The 25,295-nt window shown below is 42.7% G+C and overlaps 1 protein-coding gene and 1 long non-coding RNA gene across 5 annotated transcripts in view; one reads left to right on the top strand and one right to left on the bottom strand.

The window, feature by feature from the left end:
- Window positions 1-1,777: 1,777 nt before the first annotated feature.
- Window positions 1,778-3,439, bottom strand: LOC138722512 (uncharacterized). Its single transcript, XR_011337721.1, has 2 exons — window positions 3,238-3,439; window positions 1,778-2,054 (listed from the first exon to the last, which is right to left on the bottom strand). It is a non-coding gene; the product is annotated as an uncharacterized lncRNA (long non-coding RNA).
- A 30-nt stretch (window positions 3,440-3,469) lies between these two features.
- MFSD6 (major facilitator superfamily domain containing 6) overlaps window positions 3,470-25,295 on the top strand; it is a 36,874-nt gene continuing 15,048 nt past the window's right edge. The window contains exons 1-3 of one of the 4 annotated variants that reach the window (XM_069860747.1): window positions 3,470-3,591; window positions 11,628-13,224; window positions 25,131-25,228. In XM_069860747.1, coding sequence (XP_069716848.1) covers window positions 11,681-13,224; window positions 25,131-25,228 — 1,642 coding nt within the window. In that variant the 5' untranslated portion in view covers window positions 3,470-3,591; window positions 11,628-11,680. Of the gene's footprint in view, window positions 3,592-3,694; window positions 3,911-11,627; window positions 13,225-25,130; window positions 25,229-25,295 lie in introns of those variants that run through there. The other 3 variants (XM_069860748.1, XM_069860745.1, XM_069860746.1) reach the window with 3 other exon arrangements.

Raw genomic sequence — 25,295 nt, 5'->3', positions numbered from 1 at the left:
AAACATTGTAAATTAGTCTGTATTGGTCATATTCTATATTCTGGTCATCAGCTGTAACTTCCTGTTCATGTACAAGGTGATGGAACAGTGTGCAAAGAAACATTATAGAATTTGTCCTAATTTTGTAATTCAGAGAGCAATATTTTTTTTTTTAAGAAATATCCCTAGCACTTCAGAAACCAAGTAGAAGGAAGGGGGATGATCAGGTGTAACTCCTCAAAGATGCAGCTTCCATAAAAGCTAACGCAAGCAAATCTGCAGAGGACAGTCACATTCTTCGTGTGTGGTGGGGTGTTCCTGTGTTTCCAATGTTGAGTTATCAGAGTTCAGGAAAGACAGCTCTTGTGCCTCCAGTAAATGTAGTCTGTGACTGCACACATCAGCTTTCCTTTTTCAGTTCACAAAAAATGACTGGAAATGATTTGAAATATATATTCTCCCTAAAAGCAATTGTAGTACCTTGCCAAAAGTCTCCGTCAAGATTAAATAATTACAGCTGGAGCTGATATCTGGTTTATCAGAATAATATTTCATTAGAAAAAACCCCACTCTATGTGCCGATAGTTGTCTCTGCCTGAGTTCATGGAACTCAGATTACTGGCCTCCTCAGATGTGTTTTCTCTCTGTAGTTAATTAGCCATGGAGAAGACTATCAAAGATGAATAGTTTTGAAAACCCTTCCAGAGACAGACAATAAACAAACCTTCTCTTGCCCCAGGCCATCTTCCTACAAAATTCAGCTTTCTCTCCTGCCTTGTTCAGGAGAAGCCTTTACTGCAGGAGTTAGCAAGCTCTTAACTGGATGATGTCCTCAGTGGCCTTCGTATCCATATACAAAGATTGCATCCCACTGGGACACGAGCGTGGCAGGGGAACAAACGACCTTGAGAGACTGTTGCCTTCCATGGGGACCGGGATCCCTTTCACTTTAGTGAGGAGTCAAGTTAAATGGGTCAAACACCCATGCTGCCCCTGTTCTGCTCCATCTGCCTCAGTTATGCAAACTGGTATTTTTCTCTCGACTTCTTCCCGGGGGCAAAATAATGCAATACTTTTGTTTGTTTCCTTGAGGACAGGAGAATCCTCCCTCTGAAAACGGAGGGACAAATAAGAAGATGCTGGCACTAATGTGTTTGCCCTGTGGTATCCCAGCGAGCGACAGCTGCTGCCTGGTCCCTGTGCAGGGCAGAACCTGCCAGGCTGTGCCACTGGGAGCAATGCCCAGCACAGCCCGCACGCTTTCTTGACCCTGCTGGGACTGTAGCCCAGTCCGAGCTCCTGTGCACCATTGCCTGAGCACTGGCCGTCATCCCCACATGCCTTTGCCACCTCAAATCCGTCCAGCACTGAGGAACACTCCGGGTTCTGGGGTGTGACCAGCCTCCAACTGGATTTAACCAGAGGTGTTATGAGGAGTGGCTGAGTGAACTGGGACTGTTTGGCCTGGAGAAGAGGAGGCTGAGGGGAGACCTCATTGCCCTCTGCAGCTCCCTGGAAGGAGGTTGTAGCAAGGTGGGTGTCAGTCTCTTCTCCCAACTGACAGTGACAGGATGAGAGGAAATAGCCTCAAGTTGCACGAGGTGGGGTTCAGAGTGGACATCAGGAGAAATTTCTTTATTGAAAGAGTTCTCAGACACTGGCAGAGCCTGCCCAGTAAGGTGGTTGATTCCTTATCCCTGGAGGTGTTTAAAAGATGGGCAGATTAAGTGCTTAGGGATATTATTTCATTATTTAGTAGTGGACAGGTGCAGGAATGGACGATGAGATGGACTACAGATAGGTGTAAAAATGGAGACCTTTATTAGCTCCAAAGAGCATCTTTTATAATTTACAGAAGCTGGTTTACGCACACCTATTTATTATGCTATTGGTTAGTTATAACTGTCCACGCAAGTAGTTCGCTATTATGATTGGTTAAGTCTGTTGCTGCCTTGATTCAAGTCTTGATTGCATACGTGACCATCCAGATACTGCTTCCTTTGTTTGGTTTCTGTATTCGTGTCTGGCCGTTGTTCAAGGTTGATATTGCAAGCTGTAAGTTTCTCTTTTCAGGCCTGCGTGGGGTATGACAAGGATGAGCTCCCTTTACTCTATTGACATATCCCACAGTCTATCTCCACTACTGAACCCCACATATCCCCTTTCTTTATTTTCAGCTAAACAGATTTTTTTCATAGATGGTTGGATCACTTTTTGGCAACACTGCAATATACATGGTAGGATCAACAAAACAAAAAAGATTATGACAACAATGACAATTAAGAGCTTAATTATTTCTCTTAGCCATGCAGGTAGTCCCAGACCATTTAGCCAACTCTTAATTCCTAAATCACTGTGCTTCAATTTCTTGGTGAATTTCTCTCTTAAATCACTCAATTGTTTAAATATTGATTCAGAATGATCTGATAAATTCATGCAACACATACCTTCAAAATCCTCACAACCATGTCCCTGTGCTAGTAATAGGAAATTTATTGCCACTCGATTTTGCAATGTCGCATGGCGTACCGAATCTAACTCTACTAGCATATTATGTAAGAATTGTGTAGTGATGTTGTTTTGTTTTGCTAACCAGCACCTCAGCTTATTGATTTGTCTTAAGGCTCTACCTGCCGCTACTTCTGGTGCTAACAGAGCTGTAATTACAATTTTATCTACATCCCAAAAATCAAGATCATCTCTACACTCTTTGGTGTATGCACGTATGTCTCATTTTGATTGGTGTCACCTGGTGATGTTTAAAATCGTGGTCTGATTGGGTGTTAGTAGTGTTAATTTTCCTATCATACACGGTTTGCCACAGATGTTGGAGGGTATGCCTGACCATGCTCTGCCTCCGCAAAAGAAAAACACTCCAGGTGGTAGTTTCAAGGGCTTTTTGCTGGGGGTAGCAAAAATTTTTGTTGTTGTATAGACAGGTATCATTGGGCTTGATGATCTCAAAGGTCTTTTCCAACCCAGACAAATTTTCCCCCTTCCAATGCCATGAATACAGCAGCTCGGCAGCCTCGCTTCTGTGGGCTGTGGCCCTGTCGCTGTCTGGCTGAAAACACTGACCGCCCATTGGTCAACATAAAAATTGTCCAAACCCAAGCAGCTTGAGACACTTCCGAAACCTCATCCCTGGATATCTTTAACAGACGGGCACGAGGTGCCTGGGGATGTGGTTTATTAGTGGGCAGGTACGGTGGGGCTCGACGATCTCAAAGGCTTTTTCCATGCAGCACTGTGACTCACCTTCCAGCGTCCCCGCGCCCTCTTCCTCCGCTCGTGCGGCGGGCGGGGGCGGCTCGCGGTGGTGCTTTAACCATCTCCCATTTTCTTTGCGTTTTTTAAGCATTTACGTCACGCTCTCGGCGCGCGGCCTTCAGGCAACACCGCGGCGGGACGACGCCCGCGCGCCGCGCTGGCGGAGGCGGCGCAGCCGGGCTCCCCCCACTCGCAGCGGGGGCGGCTCCGTCCCGCAGCGCCCGTGCGCGCGCCCGGGGGCGGCGAGGGCGCGCGGAGCCGCGGCGCAGGGAGGAGGCGGCGGCGGGAGGGGCGCTGCCATGCGGGCGCGCGGGCGCCCCCCCGCAGCCGCTGCCGGCCGAGGTGAGTCAGCGGCTCCGGGGGGCGAGGCCGAGCGCGCGTGTCCCCGCCGCCGGGACCCCGCGCGGCTCCTCCGCGCTGGGGCCGAGGGGCTGCCCTGGGCCCAGCCTCGCCGCTCCATCTCTCCGCGTCCCTCCCGCCCCGTGCGGTGCCCGTCGTGCCCTCGTGCAGGGTCCCCCAGCGGTGCCCCCAAGCGGAGCCCCCGGTGTCCCTGCTGCGGTGCCGGCCGCGTCGTCGCCCCCCGCGCCCGGGATGTGGGTGCAGCTGTCACTTGGCTTCTGAACTCTCGGATCCTTAAAACACGGTGGTTTTCAGAAAGCGGGTTAGTCGGTGGCGGCTCTGTTTATTGATACAAGCGCAGGAATCGGTGGCTATTTGAGAAGACGGTGATGGAGGAGCCATGGGTGTTGAGATGCGGGTGCGCTCTGAGTCCGGCGGAGGCCAGGCCAGCGGCTGCCCAGCACCTCTGAAGTTTGAACGGCAGGCGCTTTGGAATGTCGTGTTAATGACAAATGCAGGGGAGAATGGTGATGCACTTGGAGTTTAGGGAAGAAAAGAGTGGCCGGCTGAACAACGCTGAAGGACTTCTGTCAAAACTCGACCAAAACACAGTTATTGTTACTGAGATATATACAATCTCATTGTGCACTGTATTTAGTAATGTCTGAGGAAAGAAAAATGCAAAAGGCTAGTTTGGTTTTTTGGTTGTGGTTGGTTTTTTTTTTTTGGTGTGTTTGCCTGCATATAAATAGTGGATTGTTTATATTCTCTGATAGCTGGTGATGTAGCTGTTGGAACGGGTCCAGAGGAGGCTACAAAGATGATCCGAGGGCTGGAGCATCTCTGCTGTGAGAAAAGGCTGAGAGAGTTGGGCTTGTTCCGTCTAGAGAAGAGAAGGCTCCGAGGAGAACTTACAGCGACCTTCCAGTACCTGAAGGGGCTACAAGAAAGCTGAGGAGGGACTGTTTGCAAAGGCTTGTGGTGATAGGACTAGGGGCAATGGCTATGAACTGGACAGGGACAGATTTAGACTAGACATAAGCAGGAATTTCTTCACTATGAGAGTGGTGAGGCACTGGCGCAGGTTGTCCAGGGAAGCTGTGGCTGCCCCATCCCTGGAGGTGTTCAAAGCCAGACTGGATGGGGCCTCAGGCAGCCTGGTCTAGTGGGAGGTGTCCCTTCCCATGGCAGGGGGGTTGGAATTGGATGATCTTTGAGGTCCCTTGCAACCCAAACTATTCTGTGATTCTATGATGAATAGGGGAAAACAATCCTCTTTTTAAGGATGGTGTTTGTGATGGCAGGCATAAACCCAGTAAAAATCCTAAGCAGGTTTATAAAAAAATTAAACAGGTGGAGTGAGAATATAAAAGCAAAAGATGAGGCTGTTAGGAAGCTGCAGTTGATCACCAGTGTAGCTGGTGTGAGGGTGCAACTTAAATGCAACCTAAAATTACTCTTAATCTTCAGCTATGGCAAACAAACTTGAGTTTATAGAGCACTGCGGTAGCGGGTGAGGCACTGACGTGAGCAGCCGCAGGAGCGGCGGCTGGTCCCGGAGGCTAGGCACGGTCTGGTCCCTAGTTGCAGTGACCATTGTTACTTACCATTGTTACTGAAGTGCAAACCTTGACAGTGCAGATATGTAGTTGGTAAATTAAAAATGGGTTAAAAATTGGAGTAACATACTGACTAAACATAAACTGATTAAAAAATAGTCTTTTCAGACATCTTAATTTTGAATTGGTATTAAATGGAAAACATGACTGGAAAGCAGGAGTCCCAAGATGTGAGATTGGTGGTTTTCCTGTAACAGATAAGGATCTTATAGTGTTCTTGTCTTCTTTTTTGTTAATACTAGTGCTGTTGTATCAACTTATCAACTTCAGGCCTATTATAAAATGCATTAAATCTATTATAAACCTGATCTTGACATACTTCAGACACGCTGTAGTATCTCAGTCTGATTGTGTCAAAGTATGTGGGGTTTTATGTGCATACTGAATGAAGCCAAAAAAACCTACAAACCAATATATTAAGCAAGTGCTTGCCGAGCAACGCAAAATAAAGCAGTTTTAAGAGTTAAGTGTTTTAGAACAAGGTGGTTTCTCTTCATGGAAACATTAATTATCATGGTTAATGTTACAATGCTAATGTCTCACTTCGGACTTGAAATAAATACATTTCCCAGCACTGAGTTAATTCACTAAATGTGACTTATTCCTGATTTCATAAGTTCTGAGTAAGGTGTCCACGCTGGGGCCTTGCAGGAGGACAGCTTAACTTTAGAGAGCAGGGGATGGTAATGTGGGGTAAGTTGGTCTGTATGGCTTGGCAGAGGGCAGCCCCTCCCAAGGGCTCTGCCCTGGAGACTTGCCTGCCTGGGAAAGGGTTGGGAGCATGGCGCAAGAGTTAATGAAGTCTGTGCACTCCTTGTCATGATGTAAGTTGTTTGCATAACATTCTCCTCCTTTTCGGCATGGATGCAGGCGATAGCACCAGGCTGTTCCTTAGGGTTGTTACTTGCTTGGAAATGGAAAAAACAGTCTATTATTGATGTTCATTACAGGGATGCCTTGTTCATTACAGGGATGCTGGATGTGGGCTTACTCCTGAGAGGCGCTGCACAGACAGTGTAACTGAAAGTCTTTGATCCAAAGATTTTGTAGTTCAGTTCAGTGACGTGGGAGGGCTGAGAAGGAGACAGCACAGGGGCAATATGATGGGTGCACTCGTTGTGGCAGTTTCACTGTCTGGGGGATGAGTGAGGTGAGCTTGCCACGGAAGATGGATTGCTTATAAGTCTGCTTCTCTAGCACAGACCTGTTCTGAATCAAACAGTAATTAGTGACTTTGAAAAGAAGTTTTTATTTGAGAATCTTGTTTTCTATTAGCAGATTTAAAAATGTTCGTATGAAAATTTCACGTGGAATTCATACGTTTGCTACAAAGACAGTTCACTGGTCAGTGAGAGTCCGAAAGGGGTGAAATAAGGTGTGATGCCACGTGGTCTGGCTTTGATTTTACCCACGCAGTGCGAACAGCACACTACTCTTCTGTTCTTACAGCTGTGTGTTGCTTGATGGATTAACTACTGTTTTGAAATTCTACTCTTAGAGTATGTTTTCTGGGACTGTATAAATATAAATTTTCCACAGTGTTTTTGCCAGGTATTTAATGGGTTAAGCTCCTCTTGATCATTTGCACTGTCTTCTGATGAGCTGTCCTGGGGTTGGTTGGTTTGTTTTTACATTCAGTATGGATCCAAACCCAGATTTTAAGGCTCTGCCTTTTGAGTCTTAATGATACTTTAATTCTCAAAGCCTAGTGAATGGAATATTTGTGCTGAATTATACTTTATTTGAAATCAGCAATACTCCTTCACCCCAAATCTAACTTTCTGCTTGTCTACAAGTGAGGTTTTAATGCCTTGTGCTATAAGTGCCATGGTGTTTTCCTTGAGAGGTTTAGGGATTTGTGGATTGCCTTCCCCTCCCCACCTCCGCTAAGATACAATGCAAAGCAGGTGCTTGAGGTGCATTATTTTTTTCGAAGGTTTTGGAAAGAGGATTCCAACACGAGAGCTGAGTTCTTAGTATACTGTTACTGTTTTCCTTGTTATAATTTTCCTTTGTTTTATGGGGTACTTCTTGCAGTGTTAGGTTGTCTCGAATAGATTAGTTTTTTATCCTTTCTGATCTTGAAATCCTCTTTAATTATTAGGAGAGCCAGAATAAATGAGGATTTATTTAAGAAATAAAAAAAGCAAGAATGCCAAGAAGATACTTTACTAACTGCAGAATACCCGTATTCTTTCCACCTGCCTGCCAAAGAGCCTTGTTACAGACATTAAAATGGCCATTGCATTGTCATTGCTGAATTCCTTGGGACGCAAGGTTTTTCCCGCGTTCCTCAGATAGTTGCTCAAAGGTACAAAACTGCAGGGAAGTTACTGTAGCTGTTTGCAGAAGATGACTGGATGGAAGATGTGTCATAGCGGTAAGAGTTTGAAAGTGGATTTTGACTTGCTGGAGGCATGTATATAACCCAGGAGGCAGCAATCTGTATCAGGAAATGTAGAAAAAAAAATAATAAACTCTCGTACTTACATAAAAATAATCATATCTGTGCAAAGCTTGAAGGAAGATTAGTCTTGTGGTTAAACAATATATTCTTTATCTGAAAAGAAGCGTGTGCAGTTGTGCATAAACAGGCTCAAAGGACTCATGATCTTTCAGAGCAATCCCTGGTCTGAGAAAACTGGGTTGACCACAAGCTTCCTGTAATGAGCAAGCAGCTTATGCTCCTGGGCCAGTATAATAGGACCATGGGTTGGGGCAAGCAGTTCACATTTTTATGAAGTTGTCTTCTGTTGTAGCCATGTCTGATGTGATGGGATGATGAGTGAACAAAGACTCAGTTCCCTGCTGAGTTCTGCAGTGGTTTGGAAACATAAACCCATGGGAAGACAAAAGCTTGTTTCTTTGTTGGAGGACTAAGATGCTTGCTTGTGATGTACATCTTGCCATGACTCTTCCCTTTCCATTTGCTAGGCTTTCTCAGGATCTTTGCAGGAGCTTCCAATTTGCATGTGAAGGCTTTCTGGTCTGTTTGTCTTTGTACCTAAGTTTAGGGAAGACAGCTTCAGAACTGTTAGTCTTGCTTTTCAGAGTGATGTTACCGCTCTGCACCCTCTGTAATCTCATGTGTCCTGTCTGGACTGATGGCATTCAACAGGCTTCTACCAAAACTTCGTGCTGCATTCTGCCTCAGAAATTTATAGTCACACTGAAATCCGTTCTGTTTACACTCTGAACCATTCTTCCTCACTCCTATTCTGTTGTTCATTTTAAACTTAACGGTAATGCTGTCATCTGCCTGCCTACTGTCTTGTGCATCAGAAAAACTTTTCACAATAGGAGATACGGTATTTGAAGGCTGTGGTTAAAATAACCAGTAGATAAGTAGTCTCCTCACTTAAAAGTATCTTGTGTTTCCATCTGTTTGGCTTGTTGCACATTCAACCCCTGTCTGTTGGAGAGCAGAGGGTTGTCAGTAGAAGGAAGGCCCTGTAGATTATTAAAGTTTTTGCATTTTTTTCAGTAACAATACCACTTTGTTGGTTTTCTAATTTTCAGTCATTTATTTTTAGAATTAAAAAGATTGCTAAATAAACTCAGTTTCAAAAACCTGATTCCTAAACAAACTAGTGATCAAAACATTAAAGAATGCCATATGGCTCCTACCAGTCTTGATGCTGTTATATTTCTGTAGAGTATGCTCTGTGTTATTAATAATATTCCATGAAACATTCTCAGGGAGGGAAAATATTTATTGAAGTTTTCATGAAACATACTTTTCATAGCAATCTTACCTAAGATGTTTTGTTCAAAATACTAAGAGTATATCTCCTGGGTTAATACTTGCACACAGCAGTTTATTAGAAGATGGATGCTGGGGCAGATGCATGTTATGAAAAGGGGAAGAAGATGTAACAACTCAAGTGTTTAAAAATTAGCAGCGCAACAATGCCCACTGTACATAAAATGTGCAAAATTGAAGCCCCATTCCAGCTGAAAAGGGAAACTGAATTTTAAAAGATCAATTACTAATTGGTCTAAAAGCCTCCAATATAATTTGTATGATTCAGAAATCATATGTAGGGATAAGGAATATGACTGTGTTGTTTAAATCAGAATAATTTAAATTCAAAGAAGTTGTCCTAATATTCAAGTAGCTAAAATTTGAGTTCTATCTTGTCATGTCATGGGGACACTGGAGGAAATTTGTTCTTCAGAGTTAAATGCTGTAAAGCTCTGATACAGCTAGTAAACAAGTAGCTGTAAATAGATGAGTATATACTGGTTTTGGTAGGACCCAGTAACAAATCTGAAACCTCAGTTGCATCCTCTTGATGTAAGTGGGGCCCGGCAAATATTCTGGAGTCTTTGTTGTCAAAGTAAGGCAAGGCACAAAGAAAATAAAAGCACAGATGATGACTGATCTAATTTACTCATTAAAAGGACTTGGTTTATGGATATAAAATCTAGAAGGGCAAATATATGAGCAAAAACCCCAGTCCTTCTGTCAGGTGGAAGTGGCTGATTGAACCAAAAATTGCAGGAGGTAACTAGACAGCTCCTGGTTTTTGGTTCATGTAGCTTTTGATGGTAGCAGGTAGGAGCAAGAAAAGGTGTTTTCACATTTGACTATTCTAAAAACTTAATGAGGACTTATCTTTTGACACTTGAAATACTTTTTTTTTTTTTAATCAAATTGTCTCCGAAGAACCTGGATAAAAAAAGCGGTCTGTGTCTATGTGCTAGCATCATTTTGATTAACTTCTAACCCTGAATACATGAATATTAAAGGTTCCAAGATTTTTATGCAACCTTTTCTCTCTAAGCAAAACCAGAGATCCTTGTAGATAGTATCCCATAAAAATGACATTTAAAAGGGAAAAACACACAAACTTCATGAGTGTTTGGGATTTTAATGGTGATTTTTAGATTTGTGTATCACTGAACTGTCTAAGGTTTAGATTATTTTAATGACTGTTGTTTATAAAAGTATCCATGGCTTATTCTGTCAGCTGTTATGTGTATGTTGGATCAGTATGAAACAATTAATTTAACACAATTGTGAATTTTAGAGCTTTTATGCTGTTATTAGCTTTGCATTGATTTGCAAATCCATTGTCAGTATTTAAGCAAATTCTAAATTATAATTAAATAATTTAGTGGCTTTAAAGAGTTTTGAAAGACTGCAATTTTATTGGAGCTCTTCTAGTGGCCGTAAAGTGCAGAACTGAAAAAAAAAAAAACTACAGATCAAGTGATTCTGGAGAAATTTCATGTTCTTCTGGAATGAAATGCTCTTTTCAAATATTGGTCCTTGAAAAAGTTCTTTGTGATAGTAATACTAATCCAGACAACAAAGGGATGACAAACCCAAAATATATTAAATGTTCAACTTTTCATAATCAACAGAAGTGAATATTCCTAGGTTAAATTTATAGATATTAATATAGCAAAAAATAGTTGGCTATGTAATGATTTTGATCTGGTAGCCTGCTGGCAAGGCTTTTTTTTTAAATTATTATTTCTCAAAAGGGAAGCTTCTGTTAGGAAGCCTAGCTTCTGGGATGGTTTGTTGGTTTTAAATGTGAAAGCTGGTTGGTCAAGTCAAAGTTCAAGTAGTGAATTTATTTTTAAGCACTGCTTGTCAGTTTTGGAGCCTTTCACATCTGCAAAGGATAAGTAAGGACAGCTGCGGTACAGTTACCTCCCAATCCACCTTTCTTCAATTTCAGAATTTGACTTGAGGACATCACTGCAGGTCCTACACTTATTTTACTGTCCCTGTGTTTCTTTGCTCCTGGGACTTTGATACCTGTGAGGTTGCTATCCAAAGTTTGAGAGTCCCTTATTTTAATCTTAAAGCCCCATCCTAATTCTCACCTCTCTTCCCATTCAGCCAAGAAGCACAAGCCTCCAACCAATTTCTGCTCTGCTTGTGGGGTGCTTAGGAAATCACATTTCAAGAGGAGGTTCAACCTTCTAAAGGCCATCATGATGCTTCGGATAATATTTTCTTTTGATAATTAAAAAAGCCCCTGTTATTTTTGTGGCTTCATTATTTGATTACAAAATCACAGCTGTCCTTTGGTGTAGTAGAGTGTACTGGAAATAAAGCCACTAGCCTTAAGGGAGAAGAAGCAACTTGAAAGAAGAGACTTGCAAATGGTAGCACTTAATTGCTACAGTAACTTTTAATATATAATTCTCTGTCCTAAGCATGAAAGATGTTTTACTGCACAGTTGCTGTGGAGAATTTCACAGAATTGGTCATAAAACACATTTTTACTGATGCTACCATGTACCACTAGTCTAGACAAATGGTCTTCTGCACTCTGATATTGCATTTACTGCTCAAGAATGTAATTTGTAAAAAAGAAACTGTCTTTGTCCTTGATGACTGGCATTGTAGGCCTGTTCCTGTGTGGTACCTTAACCATGTTATGTTTTGTTTGTTTGCAGGGTATCCCTAGTTCCTCAAGAGTGCACCAGATATTGGATGTTTGTGGTAAACCATGGCAGCTGATGATAAGATTGCCATTTTAACTGATGATGAAGAAGAACAGAAGAGAAAGTACGTGCTTGCTGATCCTTTTAATGGCATTTCCAAGGATCAAGACTTGCCACCCCAGAATGAATCCCCTTCAACGGAGACAACCACTGTCCCAGATGAAGAGCTAGACTGGTTAGAAAAGCACTGCATCAAAATAAATAATGATCTTCTGATCTCAAAGGTCTTCTACTTTTTCTTCTATTCTGCATATGGCTCGCTCTACCCCTTGCTGCCTGTATATTACAAGCAGCTGGGTATGTCACCCAGTCAGAGTGGACTTCTGGTGGGCATCAGGTACTTTATTGAGTTTTGCAGTGCTCCTTTCTGGGGGGTGGTGGCGGATCGCTTCAGGAAAGGGAAGATCGTCCTCCTCTTTTCGCTTTTATGCTGGGTTTTATTTAACCTGGGGATTGGATTTGTTAGACCAGCCACCTTAAGATGCATACCAAAGGGCCTTCCGCCAGCACATCCCACCAGTGCAAGCAGCCTTTTAACAACAGTTTTGCCAAATGCCTCGATGTCTTCTCCGCTAACCGCAGTGAGTACTGCATCCCCAAAAGTTCATGGGAAGAGAGACCTATTCACTTCTAGTCCGATCACTTTGGAAGCAACAGAGACAGCTAATCCTGAAGTAACATTCCTGTTACCTATGCAGAGCAATGATATGGATTTTGTCTTGGAAAACAGTACCCATTTTATGCCGAAAACCACCACCACTGGCCCAGTGTCGCTAGGGAATGTGACTCCAAATCCTACCCCAGCTGCCATCACTGCAAAGCCAATGCCTTCTGACCAGGCTGTGCTTGTTTATGATCAACAAGAAGTAGAAGCCATTTTTCTACTCATTCTGCTGGTTGTCATAATAGGAGAATTTTTCAGTGCTTCCTCTGTTACTATTGTGGACACAGTGACTCTGCAGTACCTTGGCAAACACAGGGACCGGTATGGTTTGCAGCGTATGTGGGGGTCTCTGGGCTGGGGGCTGGCTATGCTCTCCGTGGGAATTGGCATTGACTATACCCATACAGAAGCTGTCATTGAAGGTCAAGGATGTAAAGCTCCTGAATACAAGAACTACAGGATAGTTTTCATTGTCTTTGGTGTTCTGATGACAATGGCATTAATTGTGGCCACTCAGTTTCGATTCCGTTATGCGCACTTCAAGCAAGACGAAAATAAGAGAAATGAGGCAGAAATCTCACAGATGGATAGAAGTGTCTCCAACGAATCCTCTGATAACACTCCCACCAGTTTGAGCCAGTCACAGTCTTTCCGTTTGTGGGACCTAATAAAACTGCTGTGTAGTATCCAGTATGGCTCAGTGCTCTTTGTGGCCTGGTTCATGGGATTTGGATATGGCTTTGTGTTCACCTTTCTTTACTGGCACTTGGAAGACCTGAATGGCACCACCACTCTCTTTGGAGTTTGTTCTGTGCTCAGTCATGTGTCTGAGCTGACTGCCTACTTCTTCAGCCACAAATTGATTGAATTGGTTGGCCATATCAGGTAAGCTGTTAGCAATCATTAGAGAGTATACAAAAAATGTTGAATTTCAGGCCTTGCCCTGGGTTACAAAGCTAAATGTAAGCTAATCCTTTTATTTTAGAAGTCTGGGTCCTCAGTTATGTAACTTGCCGAATGGATTTTTTTATTAATATTTTAGGTGTTGAAAAGGCTCTGAAATGCTTCTGTTTTATTTTAGTTGCATGCAAGTATGTGTGTTATGCCTGGCAACATAACCTTTTGCAGGCAATTCCAGAGACATCGTGGTTCACTGATGCCAAGCTTTGTTGGAGTTCTTCACAACTCACCACCCATACAAATACCATTAATTTTACAATTTTTATCCCATGAGCCGCAGCATTATGGAAAGGTTTAGCCTGGTTCTCCTTGCGGGGCAGTTCCTTGCCCCCACAGCAGCCTGGAAAGGTGTCACTTGCTTGCTGTGAGAGGAGGAGGAGACGAAGAAGCAAGGTGAGCACCTCCTGTGCTCATCCCCTCATAATCAGGCTCAGGGTGTTGGCAGAATGAGATTGCAGCCAGGGAGCATTCTGAGCTTCAATCCCCTCTCTTCTGAGGGGATTAAAGCAGGGGCCCTGGGGCTGGTGAGCGGGGGCTGCCGGGGGCTGTAAGGCCGGGGCCTCAAGGACTGGGGCTGCGGGGGCTGTAAGGTGGGGCTGCAAGGCGCCGGGGTTCCTGAGGTTCCGGGGGCTCCAAGGGCCGCAGGGGCTGGGGCTGCCAGGCCAGGGCTGCACTGGCTGCGAGGGTCGGGGCTGTGGGAGCTGCAGGAGCTGCGAGGGCCGGGGCTGCTGGTGGTGTGGAGGGTGCAGGGGCTGCGAGGGCCGGGGCTGCGGGGGCTGCAAAGGCTGCAGGGCTGGGGCTGTAAGGGCTGCGAATGCTGGGGTTGTGGTGGCTGCAAGGACTGTGAGGCTGGGGCTGCAGCGGTTGCGTGTCTGGGGGAGGTGGGGGCCCAGAGGCTTTGGGGGTTGCAGGGGTTGCGGGTTGCAGGGCCTGGGACAGCGGGAGCTTGCGGGGACCTGGGGCTGCTGGGTTGCAGGAGTGGGGCAGGGCAGCGGGGGCTTTGAGGGCTGTGGGGGCTCGGGGGTTGCAGGGGTCCAGGGCGGTGGGGGCTGCAAAGGCAGTAGGGGAGCACTGGGGGCTGCGTGTAGCTGCGGGGGCTGTAGGAGGGGACGGGCTGGGCGGCGGTGGGGCAGCAAGGGGGCAGTGGGTCAGCAGGGGCTGTGGAGGCAGCAGGGGCTGCTGGGGCATCCAAGGGGCTGTGGGGGCTGCTGGGGGGCCAAAAGGACAGCGGGGAGGAGGGGGGGGGATGCGCCACTCCCTGCTCCCCTCAAGTCCGTGCGCCTGGTGAGGGCAGGTGCAGCCCCTGGGGTGGTGAGGGATCCCAGCATTGCCCTGACCCCCAGCCTGGCCAGTCCCCTCTGTCCATGCGTCCAGTTTCCAGGGGCAGGTGGGAGAGAAATGGCTGGAAGGGGACTGGCAGTGTGGAGCTTCTGTTTGCTGGGGGCTGTCAGGGAAGAGTCTTGGGCGTCTGGCTGTGCCCTCTTCCCTGATCGCACCTGGAAAAGGAGAGGACAAGAGGAAATGGCCTCACGTTGTGCCAGGGGAGGTTTAGACTGGATATTAGGAAACATTTCTTTGTGGAAAGTGTGGTGAAGCCCTGGCAGAGGCTGCCCAGGGCAGTGGGGAGTCTCCATCCCTGGAGGGGCTCGAAAAATGTGTAGACGTGGCACTTTTGGACATGGTTTAGTGGGCATGATGGGGTTGGGCTGCTGGTTGGACTGGATGATCTTAGAGGTCTTTTCCAACCTTAATGATTTTATGATTCTATGATTCTATGTTAACTGGTAATAACACACTGTTTTTTTTACGATGATTGTTTTTTGCTACTTGTTCACTATCGGATTGGCTAAGATTAACCGTTCACGCCTGTCTCTGTATTTCTCCTTGTTACTTTGTTTCTCCTTCTCTCAGCCAAGGTCTTCCAAGGACAGCCTCCACTTCCCTGTGTCCATTGGCCTGCAAAAACTTCCACAATTCCCCCTTTTGTTTTTCAACTAAAGCACCTAATAATGTCCACAAGGTCGGCATCCACCCCATCTTTGTCAGTTGCTTTCGCTCTTGTCTTGACATATGGACGTACCCACTTAGCTGGTACCTATTGAGGTCCTTTATCTGTAACGACACAAGCATAACCTCTTCCCCATGTTAATAACTTGAAAGAGCCTTCCCATTTTTGTGTATCGATAGATTTGATTAATACCTGAACATCATCATGTTGACTTAATCTATCTGTCATTGCATGAAAGTGTTTAACAATTGGTGGTACCGTATCTAACCCACTTAACCGTAAAAAATTAATAACATACAATGCATTATGTAACCTATTTTGTGGAGATTCACCAACTTCTCCCCCTTTTTCTAAAATTTATTTCAATATCGAATGAGTGCATTCAATGATAGCCTGACCAGTGGGATTCCAGTAAGATGGGCAATTATTGTTGAAAAAAGCATTGTGTGCTATGAGCAACATAACCTGGACCATTATCAGGTTTTAATTTGTGTGGAAGCAAAAGCTTGTTGAAAGTGAGTTTGAACATGCCACCTTATCTCTCCTGTGAGAGCTGTGGCCCATACGGCTTGTGAAAAAGCATCTATCAAAACATGAACATATTGTTGTTTTCCAAATACCTTAAAGTGAGTCACATCAGTTTGCCATATTTGCAAAGGACCTAGACCTCATGGATTTACAGCTGGTATGGGCCCTATCGCTGAGTGCTGACAGTCAGAACAACATTAAATGATTGCCTTTGCATCTCCTCTGGAGATTCCAAATGGTTTTGCTAATGCTTTAGCAGACTGATGAAAAAAAATTGTACAAGAGTTGTGCCTGCTGCAAATGGTCTGGCAGTGATGCTGCCCACACAGGGTTGGTTAATTTGTTAGCGATAGTTAGCTCACCAGGCAAATTGGTATGACTGTGTATATGGACAACATAATAAACATATGATCTTGTTTGTAATAAACATAACAAACATTTAAACCGATTAAATAACATCTCATTCTCTATATGATGCAAGGCTGACCTTTCTATATGTCGAATAACCCCTACAACATAATGTGAGTCCACTACAAGATTGACAGGTTCATTTTGGAACAATTTAAAGGCCTCTATTACTGCTTGTAACTCAACAACTTGAGGTGATCCTGAACAAATCACAATATGCTTTTTCCATTCCTGATCATCTTTCCATACTACCACTGCTTTAACTGTTCTGCCACTTCCATCTGTAAATATAGTTTTTCCTTCAACTGGATGTTCACAATTTTTTGGCTTGTGTTCTATTTGTATTTGTTTTAAAAAGGTGATCAACCTACGTGCTGGATGTTGTATCTGTACTCTCCTTTCATATCCTTGTAAGACAACTTGTATTGGTAGACTATTTTGGTAACCCTATTGTAAATAATTGTCTGCCATAGACATAATTGTACTTTCTGGCTCCTGACTATGAAGGTCTACAATTCGTTGCCGTCCCTTAATAACTAATTCTGCAAACATTTCAACTTGTGTCAAAATAGTTGAGTTGGTGGGCTAAAAATATCCATTCTAAAATCATTAAAGGATCTTTTGCTGACTCGTCCCGTTGGGCAATTATCCCTAAATGCTGTTCCTTCTGATTACGAATGATGAATTGGATAGCTAAATCATAATTGACCTGATGACACTGTACTAAACTAGCACGCCCACTGATTTCCTGAAATGCTTGTTCGGCTTCTTTTGTCAACGATCGAGGGGCATTTAAATCAACATGTCCTTTCAGTAATTCAAATAAGGGCGTCAACAGCTGATTATCAATCCCCAATAAGTTTTGAATACAATTAATGTTACCTAACAGTATCTGCACAATATTTAATGTATTGATTTTTACCTTTAATTGAACCTTTTGAGGTTCTATTGTGTGTTGTAAAATTTTCCATCCCAAATATTTTCATGGAGCTTCTCTCTGGATTTTTTCAGGAGCAATTTGTAATCCATATTGCTCCAAACAGTTTTGCAACTCCTTCAGCTCCATATTCAGATCTGCCTTTCCTGTTACCAAAATGTCATCCATATAATGATAGACAATCAGTTCTTTATGATGATCTCTAAAACTGCATAGGGCACGATCTACATATATTTGGCACATTGTTGGCGAGTTTTGCACTCCTTGTGGCGAAACAACCCAATGATATCTTTTCATGGGTTCCCTTTTATTAACACTTGGCACGGAAAAGGCAAATCTTCGTGCATCTTGATCATGTAGAGGTATTGTGAAAAAGCAATCCTTCAAATCTATTATTAAAATATTCCAGGTTTTTTTGTATCATTGCCAGTGTGAGGAGACAGGCTTGTAGTGCTCCCATATCCTCTATAACTTCATTAGTTTTTCTTAAATCATGCAAAAGCCTCCGTTTTCCAGTCTTTTTAGGTATGACAAAAACTGGAGTATTCCATGGACTAGTAGTTGGCACAATATGATTTTTTTCTAACTGTTCGTGGACTAATTCTTGTAAAATGGCAACCTTCTCTTCTGTTAGCGGCCACTGATCTACCCAAACTGGCTTTTCTGTTTTCCACTTCAGTTTGAGTATTGGTCACCACTCAGTGGCCGCCACTACAAATTTTTCTGATTAGTAGCCAATGTACATCCTATTTGTCCTAAAACATCCCTTCCCATTAAATTCATAGGAAGGGAGGCAATGTATGGCCTGATTTGTCAGGTAAACCAGTCCTCTGTACTTATTTGAATTAGATATTTACCTTGCATAGTTTTTGATACACCCTAACTCCTATTAGGCCTCCATTGGGGTTAGTCAATTCCCATGTTTTCAGCCAAAACATTGAAGAAATGACTGTAACATCTGCACCTGTGTCCGTTACAATTGCTGCTGTTGTTGCACATGTGTTACTGTTACTAACATTGTTGGGTTTTGAGCAATTATTTGTGCCTCCAAAAAAAACGTTTTTGTCGTTCCCTGTAGAACCAAACCTTCCCTCTCCCCTGTGAACATTTTCTGCTTGATAAATTTGTGCATTAAAAGGTATTAATTGGGCAATTCGGCTCCTCTTTTCAATAGTTACTACAGGGCCAAGTGTCCACACCATGGCTTCATAATCTGCATCAATCACCCCCAGTAACACAAAAATTCCCTGTAATGTGGTACTTGGCTGCCCAATGCACTCAGTCCAAATCCTAATGGCCCGTGGGCGTCAACGCTGTTGTTCCACAAAGTCACTGTCTCTATCGCGGAGACATCCACTCCAGCACTTCCACTTGTCCTTGCTCGGAGGCGGTCAGGCACCTGTGGTCTAGGGCTTTGTTCCGGAGGAATTTGGGTGGGGTGCTCTCTGCTCCCTTTCTTTCTCAGATATGGGAGCAGATGGATGTACAATGATGTTTTCACAAGCAGCTTTTGGAGGTTTAGGAGGGAGTCTCTTGGGTGTCACTACACTTTTCTCCTCTACCTCTGCTACCAATTTCTCCTCTTTGTCTTCTGACAAACTCGAGTAGCTTACTTCAGAAATCTCTTGACTTTCTTGTTCTTTCGAATCATCATTTTGCATTCCTTTGCTGTCTAATGTTTGTTTTACTGCCCCAGCTAAGGACTTCTCTGGTTTCAATGCTTCTGAAGTCTCCAATACTAAGCGCCACGTGGGTGCTACATGCATGGCAATACCATCTCCATGGGAGACATGTTTCCAAATTAAGTCCCCTGCATGTTCCCAGCTTTTGAGATCAAATGCTTGAAAGGCTTCTGTCAAAGTTCCATGATCTTTAAGCCATCTCAATAATAGGTACAGGGTATTTTTATGATAGGTAACTCCTCGTTTTGCTAAAGTATGCATTATCATCTTTACAATGGCTTTATTCTCTGCAGATATCTGGGGCCCCATCTCTACAACTGTATCTTCAGCCGCTCACCTGAATTCACGATTCGGTGATTGACCGGCTGTAGGGTTGTCTGCTCAGTCCAGTGGCCAGACGATCGTTCGGCTGAAGTTCCCCCCCACCCCCAACCCCGCCCTGAGCGCTGGTTCCGCAGATCCAGACGCCTCATCGACTCGTCACACCGTGGTCACCATTTGAGGGGATTGAGGCATGGACTACTGTTTATCTGGGTTTAATGGCTCCTTTATATACGTTACCTAGTAAAAACACGCGCTGCTTTCTTTACAATGATTGGGTTTTGCTACTTGTTCAGGCGCCTAGGCCAGGCATAGGATTGGTTAAGATTAGCCGTTCATGCTTGGTCTTTGTGTTTCTTCGTGTTACTTTGTTTCTCCTTCTCTCAGCCGAGGGCCTTCAAGGGCAGCCTCTACTTGCCTGCGTCCATTGGCCTGCAACAACCTCCACGCTCTTCCTTCAGTCACAGTCGAGTGCGTAGCTGCCGAAGTGAGATGGTTTTTGTCAGAACTCGTCGCCAGTTCTTCTGTCAGACTGGTCCGTTCCCCGCTAGCTCGTGGCAGGGTCTGGCCGTACATGCGGTCAGACTTGAGAGCAGCCGTGAGCCCAGCCTGGTGAGGGGAGCAGTGCTTGCTCCTGCACTTCCCATTGAACCCCAGGCCCTCAGGCAATGCATGTTTAAGACAGACAAAACTGTAAAGTTGGTCTTTACAGCTGTGCAGGACTTCTCCCCTCGTTTTTGCCTTAAGTGAAAGTGACTACTTCCAACTGGTTAGTGAACACTGTTTTCCACTAAACGCGCAATTGACTTAATTTCTGCATATTCTAAATCCCTTCACTACTCTATGTACAAAGCTCAGGGGAGAAAAGGTAGGGGGGATTGTGAGTTGATGAAGTTGTAAAGGTTTTTTTTAATTTACTCAGGTAATTTACTCTGAGCAGAGACCTCTCTGCTGTTGGCATTCTGTCTTTTCCAAATGCCCTGTTTATAATCATGCAGTCATTGAGATGTAAGTATTTTTAGTATTTTTTAAGTTGCCTACACCGTTCTTTTCGTGTGTTTTGTTTTGTGGTTTCACTCTTTTTTTGTTGTTGTTGTTTTGCTTTTATTGAAATGAAACCTCTACTAAAGGTGTTTGAGATGCTTAGCAGGTCAATTTGAGAGATTTAAAAGGTTTTTTTTCTTCCTTTAAACTGAGGAGGATCTCTTTACTTTGAGTCAGTCTTTTAATCTCTGAATTTGGTACTAATTAATATGAGAAAACAACACCTTAAATGCAAAAATGGAGGAAGGATATGATGATGGATGTGAGAAACACTCAATCACTTGTAAAATACTTAAAAGAAAAAGGACAAAGTCTTCGAAGCAAAGGCAGTAATATTTTTATGTTACAATTCAGAGCTGAATTGGATGCCCTTCTAAAAAAGGCATACTGCAAAGGCTGGTTACAGGAGTTTTATACTGGTTAAACATGTATATTCATACAGATTTTGAGAAACGCTGGTTACATATTTGAGGAATATTGGTTAACCATACACAGAACTGATATCACCCACTCTCAAATGTACATCACAGTTCCTTTGTGTCTTCAGAATCCTCTGATGCTTTTTTATCTTATCTCCTTCCTCATTGTCTCCTCTTGGTGAGCTCAGGTCTGCTCTTTGTTCCTGCTGGGGAACTGTCCTTGTTTTGACTAGTAAACAAGCTAAACTCCTGTTACAATTACATCCTTCGTTACTGCAAGCTGGCCGGGATTTGCCTTCAGTTTACATACTAGTTTTAGACAAAGAATGGTTTAAGTTCTCAAAGAATATTTATTTAGGTTATCCAATTATGTCTGAAGATTGTCTGCACACCATCTCCTGACATGAGACAGATCCACATCACAAAAGCATACAAACCAGCTGCAGCAAAACCCATCAACCAATTCTCACATGGAGGAGTGGTAAGAACAGCTAAAGATAGCTTGCCTATGCGCTTTCACTTTATACTGTTGTACAAAATTCAGGCTTAGGCCTCAACTACAGAATTAACACAAACCAAAAGAATGGTAGGTGTGTGACTAAGATGGACTAGAAGGGAATAGGACCCTTGGCCAGAAAAAGGGAAGAAAGAAGGGAAGAAAGAAGAAAAGAAAAAAAAAAAGGAGTTGAAAGTACTTGCACGGGATCAACTCCTTTTTTTTTTTTTTCTTTTCTTCTTTGCACTGTTAAGCCTGTGAAACCAAGATTGGATCAAGATTAAATGGTTAAAACACTAGCGCCTGTTTGCAAGGAAATAGCATTCTTTATACCTATGAAACAACGAAACTTACGCTTAACAGTTTAATTTAACCATTAAGGCAGGTACGCTTTATTCAGCACTGGAGAGGACTTGGGATTTGTCCTCAGAGTGCTTCTGCCAAGCAGTGATTTCACAGAAAATTTATACACAGAATTGTTTTCTGATTCATATTTTTCCCTGAAATGACAAGCATACTTTATTCCTGGAACCTATTGGGTATCCAGGGGGAATGAAATTGGAGCAGCTCAGAGTCGTTAAGGTGTGGCCATATCTGAGTGGTCAATCTCAATATCTCTGGGTGACAAGAAGATAAGGGTCGTTATAGTTATCTTAGTGGTTATCTTGTTTCTAGCACATTATAGTTGATGTTCCATCCCACATTTACAAATCACCATTTCACCTGGGAAGTGCACATTAGTCATATTTGAATGTTACCTAACACTTGTATTTAGTTATCACAATGTATGAAATGGCTTTTTCTGGTTGTCTTCTTGTACTTTTTGAACTTTGTATAATACATGATTTGTTCAAAAGGAGGTAAAATTTTTTTTAAGAGGAATGTATAGGAGTTCGTAACTCATATCTTTGATAGTTTTGTGTATGTCTGATGTCTTCTAGTGCAGATACTCTTTTTCCAATTAATAATTTCTCCAATTAATTTATCCCATTAATAGCAAGTAACCTCCAGCAATATATCCTTCTTGGAATCATCCTAGCCAGAAGCATTTGGGATCAGTATTTTTCATATATATATATGTATATGAAACAACAATATTACAACATTTTGAAACCCATTCGGCATTCACAGATTTTTTTTCTGACTGATACTCAAATTGTCCAAGCATTTTAAGCATGACTCCATTAAACATGTGCTGATTAAAATGCCTAATTTCCAACCTTATTATCTCTCCTGTTCATACTCATTTGCAAAGCATATGTGCGTGTGTTACAGGTTCTGCTGGTGTTTTTAACATTGTACGTTACCAGGTCACTCCACATGTGCAGTAATGGCAGTGATTGGTTCAGCTAGAAAGCTACAAGGGGAGGGAATATTGCAGCTGTTGGAAGGATATGTTTTGCCTTGCCTTCTCCAGCCACCTTCTGATAGATGACAGAGTAAACTGAAGAGTTAAAAAAGGATTAAGTCATCAGAAAATGTGGTGACAGCCACGAGTTCTTTGAAAGGTCACTGTGGTGGAAAGTCATACAAAACTGGCTATCAAATGTTTAGATGCCATTGTTGAATGGTATCCTGTGTGGAAGCATTCATAACTGCCATTGAGTTTAGGAAGATGGTGCTAATCTCTGAAACTAACCTCCTACCTGAGGTTAAGCTTGAATGTGTTTGTCTGACCATAATTCCAGCATGTGCGTTTTTATAGGAAGCAGAGACTGGTAGTCATGGCTGTAAACAGCTTTGTCTCCTTAACTTAAATATGGATTCAGTGCTTTAAGTGTTTAACCTCTAAACTGAGTATGGTGTCTCTGTGGATGCTGCATGTGGAGTTCATAAAGAACATCTGTTTACATTATCCATTTAGGTCTGATAAGTGCTTATTATAAATACATGTTTGAAAATACTGTAAATACACAAAAGTTCTTGTGTGACCATACCCCTCCAAAGCATAATTATAGAAATCTTCATAAACTGTAATTTACCTAAAACTGCGTGCATATTCTAACAAATTTAAAGGTAGAACCTGACTAACTTGCTGCTCTGAAACTCTTGATCCAAGTCTTTCTGCAAGTGTAACATGATGGAAAAGCACGGGTAACTGAGTGGTGGAAGCAGGAGGAGACGTCATCACCTCTCTGCCCTGGCTGTGATAGGGAATGGCTGAGATGGGGGAAAGAGGTTCTTGGTGCAGGTTCTTTTTGCTAGACAAAAGTGAAATTCAGCTGTCAACAAATGGTCCTAAACAGTGAGCTGGGTGGATCTGTAGTGCTGATGAGGAAGAACAAGTATATGGTGAGGTGATGCCTTTGTGTCCCCAAGAGTGTACATGGCCTTGGGCCTTACTAATAAAGGAATGAGGAAAGGACCTGCAAACTGTGGATGTTTGCTTACTTTTTGTGGCACTTGTATCCTAACGCACTTAAGAAATTTGTACATAAGAATGACTTTTAAGTTGTGCCTATGAAAGGAACTTTTTTTTTTTTGAACAGAAGGCATTAATTAAAGGGGGAGATGAAATTTATGATGCATGGCACAAAGAACAATTTTGTTCTCTTTACTGTATAATTTTTTTCATGGCTTCCCATGTTTTCTTAGATGAATGTTGGCTTGCATTACCTAAAGGCAGTTTCAGCCAGTTACTCATGGACCTTGCATGTGTCTGGAAGCAACACAGCTTGGTCTGATTTGTGATTTGGGTGGGGGGAAAACTTCCTGCAAGCTTATTCAGCTTGTTGCAAGTAAAATGTATTGTCTTCCATAAATCCACTTTGTGAAACACACAGACATGTCTTTAATTTTGAATACTTTTTGATATAACTGACATGATGAAAACAATATACTGGTGTTTTAGCTGCCAGTGTGTATATTTGGAGACTTCAAATGTTAACATAATGCTGCATTTCACTCTAGATTTTTCAGTGTCTGTGTACCATTTAAGTAGATCTTGGTGTGTTTTTGTGGAATAACTAACTAAAAAACCAGCACAAAGAATAATGAGCCCTTTCACAGTGTCTATGTTTACACCTTAATTATCAGTTGCATTTATTTCATTTGTGCCAAACACTAAGAAGCTGTGTCTGGACAATAAGGAATCCTTGTCCATAAAAAACAAACAAACAAAAAACAAACCATCTTTAAAGTTGTAGTAGCATCTCTATCAAGCTAAAAACATGTTTTGAATTAAGTCTTTGTTTCCAATGATCCACCTGAAAATAAGAGAAAGATAGCTGGATGAAAAAGTACTCCAGAGGAAACCTAAGCTAAATCTGAGAACTGGAAGGAAAAAAATCAGGTTAAACACGCAATGGGAAATGCACTGAACAAATATTTTTGCGCTTCATTGTTTAAAAGCTCTGATAAGAGCTTTTTTCCTCTCATTTCTGAAAAGCAGCATCTGCTGCTTTTCAACAAGATGGTTAAGTTTTATCCTGAGGCATGTTGTTATAAACCATATTGCTTCTGTGGGTTGTGTTTTTACAGTAGTTCTGAGCAGTTTTCAGATACCGGGAGTATAAACTTGTATTAATTGGGGTAAAATTTATTCATCTAATACAAATCTCCACCAGGCTTACATTAAAATGGAAGAATGCATCTCTGAATGATTAGAACAGAAAGTTGTTTGGAAGGGATGTTGAATATGCTTAAAAATGGTCTCTCTGAAATACAGGCCTGTGTAGAGCGTGGCATGGAAGTACTGAGCTTAATTAAAAGATCAGTAGATCTGCTATTCTTTGAATTGTTTTTTTTTCCAGTAGGATTTTGAAGAGTCTTAACTGTAGCCTCATTTTGAATACGTGTTTGGAGTGGGCAAGAAGAGAGTTTATGTTTGGGTGCAGTACTTAATATATTTTGTGTCTAGCAAAATGCTTTAGACTGGCAACTGTTGATACACATGCAAATGATTTCTGAAGCAGTAAGCTATATTCTAACACATCAAACAAAGAAAGTGCAAACTATTCTGACTTCTCTTTTTCCTTACTTCCTCTAGAGTGCTTTATATTGGTCTTGCCTGTAATACAGCTCGATATATTTACATCTCGTATCTGGAAAATGCCTGGACTGTTCTTCCGATGGAAGTGCTTCAAGGTAAGATGCTGCAGTAATGCCCTTCCAGGATAAGGTCAGGTGCTTACATTAGTCTTGTTTTCAGGTT

Source organism: Phaenicophaeus curvirostris, chromosome 7 (genome assembly GCF_032191515.1).
Source record: "Phaenicophaeus curvirostris isolate KB17595 chromosome 7, BPBGC_Pcur_1.0, whole genome shotgun sequence".
In the NCBI taxonomy this organism is placed as follows: Eukaryota; Metazoa; Chordata; class Aves; order Cuculiformes; family Cuculidae; genus Phaenicophaeus; species Phaenicophaeus curvirostris.
The sequence above is the reverse complement of the archived record's forward strand: the minus strand, read 5'-3'. Positions and strand labels throughout refer to the sequence as shown.